Below are 9,925 nucleotides of genomic sequence, written 5' to 3'. Positions count from 1 at the left end.
CATGAATGCCTACATACATTATAGTGAGAATACATGAATACCCTGACTGTTACGAATACCTAATATAATACATCTGAATACCTGAATACCTAAGATAATACATCTGAATACTTGGATATATGAATACCTGAATGCCTGAAAATCTGAATACAATGGATGTGGGTTTATTTGATTAATCAGGTTTCTAAGAGACTTTTTTCCTTACAAAACATTCATGAGTTATTTAACATTTTGTTGTTTGTCCAACATTTTGTTGCGTTTGAATACCAATAGAAATTATCAGGAATACTGAATACCAATTATATCTGAATACTAAATACCTGAATACCTGCTAGAATTCTTGTATATCTAAATACCTGAATATCTGGATACCATACCATTACATCTGGATACTGGATACTGAATACCTGAATACCTGACTAGAGTACTAACACCTGAATACATGAATACCTTAATGTATGAATACCCAAATACATGAATACCTTAATACATTCATTACACAAAACATGGGAATAACATTCATTACACAAAACATGGGAAAAACATAGGAAATGGGAAAGTTGAACACCAAACAGAGATCTAACTACAAATAGCTAAACTTTCATTGCCCAAATTACAACTGAAAGGATAACACAGAAAGTGATACATATAATTTTAACAATAGTTTTCGAGAAGTCCTCTCTTGACCTCAAGACAGCTACGACGTTCTTCAGATCTGAGAACTCCTGAAGGTCGGCGAGATTCATCACAGATCCAGGCCCACAAGCAGTCGAGAGTTTCATATTAAACACCCTAGGGCTGGTCTTATTAAAAAATTTAAATAGTGAACACCAAATCTGAGGACAATGCGTGTTTGAATAAGACTTACATCTGAACTGTTTATGTCGGTTATAACATCATGAACACCAGCATAGTCGCCCCATCCGATGTCAATGTTATCACTCCCAACTTTTGTATCATCAATTGCTGAATGAGATGCATCTTGAAGCTTCGTCTCTTCACTGCCAACATTAGTATCAAATGCTGTAAAAGATGCATCTTCACGCTTAATCTCTGGAATCCCAACATTTGTATCATCAAAGACTGTATGAGATGCATCTTCAACCTTCGTCTCTTCACTCCCAAAATTGGTATCATCAACTGCCGTAAAAGATGCATGTTCACGCTTAATCTCTGGAATACCAACATTGGTATCATCAAATGCATCTTTGCTTGGTACAACAGTTTCTTTTACATCATTGGTTTCCTTTGTCCTCGTTGAAGCAGCCTGAACACCCATCATCGAATCTAACTTCGAGAAAATGTCTTGCTTAAGATTCTCAATAGCCTGAACCACAAATGCCTTGATTTCATCCATCGTTGGTCCACGTACACTATTCGCATAAGTGGGCTTCCCATTCTGTATTGCCTCCTTCTTGGATACTACTTTGTGTAACCTTTTAGGCTGATGAGGGCAGTGGCCGAGATTCTTGGCCCATACTTCTTTCTTTAACACTTCTTTCTTTACGTTGACATGTTTTTTATTGACCCGTGCTTCTTCTTTTACGATGCCTTCTTCCTTGACATATTTTTGAATAGATGGCAATGGGAGAATATAAGCATCACCACCAGAGAAATCAGATGCCTCAAATTCGTATCCCTCGCTTTTAAGACTCTCTAAATAGTCAACCTTCTCGTCTTCAACCTCATCCTCCCAACTAAAATCCATATGACTCAAATCTAGAGGATAATAGAGGATGGATTGCACAAATAACTGGGAAAAAACAACCTTATTTTACAAAGAAATGTGAACAAACAGAAAAAAAGTAACAAGACTAACAGGTGAAAAGGGTAGATGTGGGTCTGTTTCAGTTTCAATGATATCTTCATAATGGAGAATTGTTTGTGTGAGCTTGCCACCAGTATATTCGAAGAAATTGGTATAATCATATGATGCTGGAATCTTAGACAACAACAGCGGAATTGTTTCAAAAGCTAACAGCTGCAGAGGTAGAGGAAATCCATAACATGCGGAATTCTGCTGCATCAACCTAATCTGAAGCTCTTTAATTGGATCTCCTATTGGAACCTCAGCAGTAGAAATAAGAAGACCTAACCTAGTATATGTCTGGAGAAATGATTCCCTGCCCCACGGATATGAAAGAAAGAAGTCATGTCATTCAGCATTTCGACATATTCGCGGGTGATTTTGAGGTGTTTGTCTGGACAGATGACTATGCCATCAACAATCACGATTAAGGGAAAGGGAAGCTTCTTACAATCAGGCAGATTCGGGCCTTGCAATATCGCGATCACTTGCGGCACATCGATGTTTAGATTTTCAGCTCCGAAAAGTCTTTTCCACATAGATAAAGAGTCAAGGTTCATATGGTCTTCTATCTCAGATTCTGATGGAATTTGACTGCAGGTAAGTCCGGTGATGATATGAAACTCCCGAAGAGAAAAGCACAGAGGTTTGCCACCAAATACAAACCTTATCTCGTGTTTTTTTCTTTGTTACAAGCATGCGACACAGTAAAGTATGGATCAATTTGGCGGAATTAGCGCATCTAGCAACAGCTAACTCGAACAACCTGTCGAACTGCGATTTGACAATAGTGCGAAAGACTTCAGTACCTTCCAAACCAGAAGAAATGGAACAGAGAAGATGAGTCTTTGAATAAATGTTTAATCTGGCACCAATCGGATAGCAACCTGGGGCGAACAATCGAGATGGCAGTTTTTCCGAAATTTGGGAGTCTGAATCAGAGCTTGATGAAGTAAACTCTGCAAGACATACAAGGACGCATTGGAAATTATGAAAGATATCGATTTGGACAAATTTCAAAACGAGAACATCAATATAAACCCAGAACCCTAATTATCTCATTCCAAAATACCTAAGGCCTAATTGAGTGCAATGAACCCCAAAACTACCAAAAACCCTAATGCGGACTTCTCAATATAATATCGAATTAAAAAAAAATAAAATTAACCAATTAAGAACCTTGATATAATGGCTTAGCAGGCAGTTCTTGTCCATGCGGCTTAGTGTTGCGAGCAGATATTCGAAGATCGGTCACATTTTGTTCTTGCGATTTCTTCAATCGCTTTGGGTCCGCTTCGAATCAGATGATTGTTTTCTTTTCGAAGTCATTTGTTGTCCACACGGATCGATTTGGAATGAATTAGTAAAGAGATAACTAGAAAATGAGGATGAACACTGGGTATTTGTTCGATGATGGGAGACAGTGGCGGTTTCGAAGTAAGAGAGTAAAGGGTGCGCGAATATGTTTCTAGAATTCGAATGTGTCTGGGTCAAAATAAGTCCTCAAAATTATTTAAGTAATTCATAATGGCATCGAAATGTAATAAGAGAAGTTTGTAAAGGCCAGCTTTGTTATTGACTCATAAAAACTATCTAAACACATTCTCTTTTTCAAAACACACCCTTTTGGCAAATTAAAAACTTATAACTACCCTTTTGGCCAATTTTTTCTAAAAGAAATGATAGATATTAAAACCTCTCGTTATCAGCTTGCAGACTAATCATATATAACAAACAAAATTACAAACGAATAAAATATCAGACAGACACTTTATTATACTGAAATGGAGTAACAATCAGCATAAACAAACTGCTCTTACCTACCGTCTCGTTGTACATGGTCCTATGCATAGCTGGCACCCATATATGGTCCTATGCATAGCTGGCACCCATATTCCTGCTCGAGAGCCTGCACCACCAAAATCATATATCCACAGTAAAGGAATCATTCAAAGTTTTAACAAATTATATAAGATTCCACTAAACACTCTTTACCTGAACAAGAATATGTGCCCTAGAATGCCAGAGAGTATCCCAGCCTTTGTCGCTATCAAATTTGAAAAGCTTAAGCTTATCATCACCTTCCAATGGCTTACTCATGTCCTAGAGCACATCATTCACCGCTGAAATTAGCGCCGAATTTGTCAGACCCTTTGAAATCTGCCCAGCGATATCCACTGGAGTGGTCTCCCATATCTTCCCTTCTTTCACGTTCCCATCTGGAAAAGTAATCCTAAATAGACACCAAAATAAAACCAATTTAAGTTGATCTAAAAAAAAGACAGGTCTCGCAGATCTAATACAGATCTACATAAAAACCAAATAGATTTTTAAAGAGGAGGAGAAAGACAAAGAGATATGACTATCTGAATATTCTTCACCGTTTACCTTAAGAAAACATCAAGAGGAACATTGACAGCGACCAGAGCATGGAGCGGCGAGGATGTAGCTGTAACGATGGAACGACGAGCGGTTTGGAGAGACGTGAGACGAGGTAGAGAAATGGCTAGGGATTCAACAATGTTTTTTTTTAGCAAAATAGGTTTTATATTGCAGATAAGTTTTCTGGTTAGGTTAAAATTTTGGGAAAATTGGAAATTTAAAACAAAAAATGGAAGAACTTGTCCTTCTAGTACTTTTTTAAAACAATTTATCTCTTTAATACTTATGTCAATTATAATCCTCTTTTACCCCTAAATAATGAATTTTCTCATATTAATATATTGTTTTTACCATATATGAATTAAGAATAGAGATTAAAAAAAAAAACACAATACAATTACGGGACAAATATTGAAACACAATATCATCGTCTTCCCCAAAATTGTCCATCGTTTTCTCCGCTTTTTTTCAATCGATTTCTCCAGCAGAGTCCTTCCTCAATTGTCATCAATCTTCTCATCCAATTGGTAACCTCTTCAATCTATTCACTCTATCTTTTGTTCAATCTCAATATTAGGGTTTAAAATCCCAAATTGATTTTGGGTAACTTTGTATACAGGCTGAGATATATCGGCGATAAGCAGTCATCGCTATCAGAGAAAAATACGATGCCGGTCCTAGCTCCGTCTCCATAGCTCCGGCGATAAGAAGTCTTCACTCGCTGTTCATCATCCGTCGCTGTTCCCGTCGCTGAGGCTTCTGAGAAGTTTTCCAACTCGTCCACCGGCAAAAAGTAAGCTGTTTTCCTCTTAATTTTCTGTTTAGTATCCATTGTGAACATTGTATCATCCTTTGACTGAAAATGGTCACAATGTTAGCTTGGTTTTTGGAGGCAACATTGTCATATAACTTGTGAGAAAATTCACAAGAGATACTAACTCTGTTTTCCTCTGACTTTGAAAAATTCTCGGCGATTGATTTATTTTACCAAGGAATACTAACTTTTGACAATGGTAGTTTGGCTTTCTAACTTGTGACAGTGCTAGTTTGGCTGTCTAACTTGTGACAATGGTAGTATGTCTTGAGTATGTGATGCTTAAGTTTGATTTTATTTAAGTACGTGATGATTATGTTTGGTTCTTGCCTGTGAATTAGGCTACTTATAATCTGCAACAGAGACCAACTTACTCTTCACATCCAGTGCATCATCAGCTACAAAAAGTGGGTAATGCTCTGATCTATATGTTTACTTTTTAACCAAATATTCTTGTTTCCTCCTTGAGCTTTGGGCTTTGTTCATTTGAAAGAATACATCTTTGTCCTCGTTTTCTTCTTGTTTTAGAAAAAATGTTTTTTTATAAGTTTGAATCAACCTTGAACAAACATTGGAAAACCAGGTGTTGAAAATTTTCTTGAGTTGCGTTACTTTTTGTTTCAGACATTTGATTATTTGTGTATTTGTAATTGGTGGCTATTGGGTTCTGTCATCTTTGGTTGTTTGCGTGATTTTGGTTTATATAATGGAATCAGTTTCATAATAAATTCGAGTGTGGACATTGGTTTAGAGTATAGACGGCACCGGACATAAGTCGGACGTAAGTCAGACGTAAGTCTTAACGTTTTATAATTATTGTGTGATTGTTGTAGACAGCTCCTGTAAATAGATGGCTGGAATAATATACTAATGAGTTGTTGATCATACATAAGTTTGCATCAGTTCGGTAAGACATTCTCAGCTTCTGCAATTTGTTTGGTTGGTCTCTTATATTCACATTATAAAATTGTTATAGAGTGTATACGGCAGTGTGTAAATTATAGGCGTATTTTGTTATTTCTGTGGATCTGGGTCTTCTTTATAAAAAGCCATTTTACGTGTAAACTCTTTAATGAAAACATTTCTAGTTTGAAGTGTTATCCTGCTATTCTTTATATATAGTGATACTGACATAAGATTTTGTATACTTTGTAGGTATGAATTCCAACGAGTTACCGAAACTGCTGTTTCCGCCTGGAAGTGTGCCTCCGATTGAGAAGATTACCAACTGATGTTCATTATCCATTCTAAGCAAGTTGAATGCAAAGCTTCCAGATGAGTACAAGAAGGTTTTGAAAGATCCTGTCTTTGGTCCGATTCTAAGGATTAATAAAAACAGACTTGGCTACTCGGCGAGACTCATTCACAGTTTCATGTGTAAGCAGCTCATCACGGACAAGATTCATGAGCTATGGTTCGTCTTTGCTGGGAAACCTTTGCGATTTTCTTTACAGGAATTCTATGCAATCACCGGGCTCAATTATAAAGATCCCGAGAACTGCAACTTCAAAACATGTAAAGATGATGGCGGTTTCTGGAGTTCTTTGCTCGGAAATAATGGAGGAGTAACCCTTGATAAATTAATGAAGGTGCACCTACAGGAAGTGAACACATAGAAACGGGAGGACAGATTGAGGCTGGCCTACATCTGTATAATTGTGGGGTTTGTGATGGCACAGGATGCACAGGTTTTTATTCCACGGGAATACATCATATTAGCGATGGATATAACGAAGCTCCAGAAGTACCTGTGGGGTATTCATGCGTATGATTTCCTGGTCGAGAACGTTATTAAAACACGTCACAAACTGAGTCGTATGAAAGGGTATCATTTAGACGGGTTCTCTATAGCTCTTCAGATTTGGGTAATGGAGGCAATCCCAGATTTCAAGGACGTTGTTGGCCACACGAATTGGGACTGAAGACACATTTGTTCCTCGGTGCACTAAGTGGAAAGGAATTGCTAGAGTGTCATACAATGACATTAGTCAACTGGAAAGCACTTTCAAATCGCATGTAAGTAGTGTTTTATACAATGTTAAAAATCGCACTTTTCTTTGTTTCTAACTAATGACATAGTTTCTTTTTTTTTTTTTGCTTGTAGCATGTGCTTTTTCCATACATTTCAGCTACCGGGAATTTTGATGTAGTCGAATCTTCTGATTTTTTTGCGGCTTGATGAGATGAATGATGGTAGAGTAGATCTGTTGAAGACCATGATTTCTCATGAGACGAATTGGAATGCTCAAGTCTGGGAAATTGAGGACGCTGTTAATGAAGTTACAGATGGTGAGCAAGATCAAGACGATTTGGAGTCCGAGCATGAGGAAGAGAATGAGGTTGTCAATGCTGAGAGTGACATTGGGACACAAAGTGGTGTAGGAGTCTCAGCTTCTGGTTCAGCTCGTGGCAAAAAAAGGGTAGGAGATCCCGGCGCGACAGCACGTAAACAGAAATTGTTGTGTGAAAGATCGAGGGAAAATGTGAAAGTTTTGGATGAGGACATAAAGACTTTCTTTCAAGGTCTGGTCCAGGATTCGATCAGATCTTTGGAGGAGAAGATTGGAAAAAAAATTGATGAGAGGCTGAACCAGATAGAGAATCAAATTACATTGTCCATGGAGAAGCTGCATAAATCGATCACCATTGTTGGAATACCATTGCTTCTTAGATCTTTGTGATCCTTGCGAGGAGCTTATCTTGTACTCCACCGTCTCGTATCGTCGTTTTTTTTCTTCTACCAGCTGCTCTTTGTGTTTCTGGTGGTAGAACTATAGCGTGTTCAACATCCACCGGTACTTGCCAGAAATCCTCAGAAACACCTATTGGATTAATGCATTCCTCGTAAGCCTTTCTCCATGCTGCAGTAGTGTACATGTCATCAGTGAGTGAGTGTAGTTTCTTTGTCCATTGAAAAAGCTGCTTTAATGGCGTGTCTGCAAGGAATTTTCAGCAAGTCGTACTTTCCACAAGAACATGATCTAAGCTCTAAATCAACAAGGCAGTCGATTTTGTCACCTCTAACAAGAAATTGATTCGCAAACTGGTTTACCGGATAAACAATAAATGTTTTACCCTTTTCAATCCTCCTACCAATCTTTTTCTCAACCTCAATGGTTAAAGGGTCCTTGTGCTTTGCGCTTAGCCGTTCACGCTCGTAAAACCACTTGGTCAACATTTCTCTTATGCTGTCCAACAAAGGTATTACTGGATACTCTCTAGGTGATTTCAATGCAGCATTAATCGATTCGGCTAGGTTAGTGGTTCTAACATCATACCTGAATCCTGGAAATTTGCAACGAGCCCACTTTTCGACACCAGCCTCAACCAGATAGTTTCCAACAATTGGACTAATATTCTTGATATCGTTGAATTTTCTCTCAAAATCAGCAGCTCTATATTCTTTTGACGCCTTTGCAATCAAGCCAGTCAAACCCCTTGTCTTGTAATATGTGACAACATTAGTCAGCAAATGGTGGATGCGAATTCCATGTGTAGACTGCGTAAACACTTTAGCAAGTGCTTTAATGATAGATGTATTTCGATCAGAAATAAATGCCAAAGTCTGATCATCTGCGATGACTATGTTTAGTTGCCTTAGAAACCACTCCCATGACAAATCATTCTCTGAATCAACAACACCAAACGCAATTGGATACAGATTTGAGTTACCATCTAAAGCTGTAGCAACAAGCAGAACTTCTTTGTATTTACCTTTCAGAAATGTACCGTCGACAACTATCACTCTACGAATTGCTTGGTAGAATCCTCTGATCGATTGCCCAAATGAAATAAATAGATACTTGAATCTATAATCAGAATCAGTTACGTATTGAGTATGCGTACCCGGATTAGCTTCTTTCAACATGTGCAAATATTTTGGAATTTTGCCATAACTTTTTTCTGAAATACCTCTGACAGCGTTTTCTGCATACTCTTTGGACTCCCAGGCTTGATCGTATGAGATCTCGCAACTATGTTCTGTACGCATAATCTGTATAATTTCTCTTGGTTTAGGCCCTTCCTTAACACCATCATACTTCTGCATAATCAGATTGCCGATTGTTTTAGCTGATGCTGTCCTAGCTATTTTGTTTTTTCTCGACGGCGCACAAGTATGTTCAGCTACATACTTGTTGATTTTAAAATACGTTGACCCCTCTAGACACTCTGCGCGAACCCGCCAATTACATTCACCATCTTTGCAGCGAATCGACCACCATTTTTTTGTTGACTGTACCACACTGTAGTCAAAGTTATGCTTCATAGCACAGATTTCAAAAGTTGCTTTTAGTTCGCTTTTGTTTCTGAAATTTTGTCCTTTTTTTACAGCGTCAATCATCCAAAACCGATCTCCCTTGTTACTCACTTCTTCAGTATCCCAATTCAGGGCATCATATGCAGAAATGCCCTCATCCTGGCTTTCACGCAAATTGACTTTCGAGACAACTTTCCGCTGATCAGTAATGACTTGTTCTGAAGTTCCTATGAAAGTGTCATCGTTGGCTTTGTCATTAGGTGAATAAGATGGCTCGTGATTCAAATCAAAGTTTACGCGCTGATTCTCTACTCGCGATGTAAACGACTTAAATTTTTTTGCATAGCCAACAAAATTTTTCACTTGCCGATCATTTGTGATAATCACTGGTGGAGAGACTGTTGTTGACAATTCCAAAGTCCTCTAACACCATAGCTGTTAACTCTGCAAGAGTTGTACTTGATTCCAAAGTTACTAATCGACCTTTTCTTTCTTCATCGACGGCAAAAACCCAATCTTTATTGAGAATCGATCTCCATATACCACAGGTGACATAGATATGCACCATAATTTAATAACCAGAACAGAAATCAAAGAAGAACAGAAATCATAGAAGAAATTCAATGAGATCGTTAAATTGTCGTGAAAGAGAAGAAGAAAATAA

General features: G+C 37.9%; 1 protein-coding gene across 1 annotated transcript; it reads right to left on the bottom strand.

The window, feature by feature from the left end:
* Positions 1-7,884: 7,884 nt before the first annotated feature.
* On the bottom strand, positions 7,885-9,051 carry LOC112085043. The gene has a single exon (XM_024154006.1). The coding sequence runs from the start codon at positions 9,049-9,051 to the stop codon at positions 7,885-7,887; it is 1,167 nt and encodes a 388-aa protein (XP_024009774.1).
* Positions 9,052-9,925: the final 874 nt, after the last annotated feature.

This window comes from Eutrema salsugineum, unplaced genomic scaffold (assembly GCF_000478725.1).
Source record: "Eutrema salsugineum unplaced genomic scaffold, Eutsalg1_0 scaffold_32, whole genome shotgun sequence".
NCBI classification, from domain to species: Eukaryota; Viridiplantae; Streptophyta; class Magnoliopsida; order Brassicales; family Brassicaceae; genus Eutrema; species Eutrema salsugineum.
This window is presented reverse-complemented; position numbering and strand designations above follow the sequence as displayed.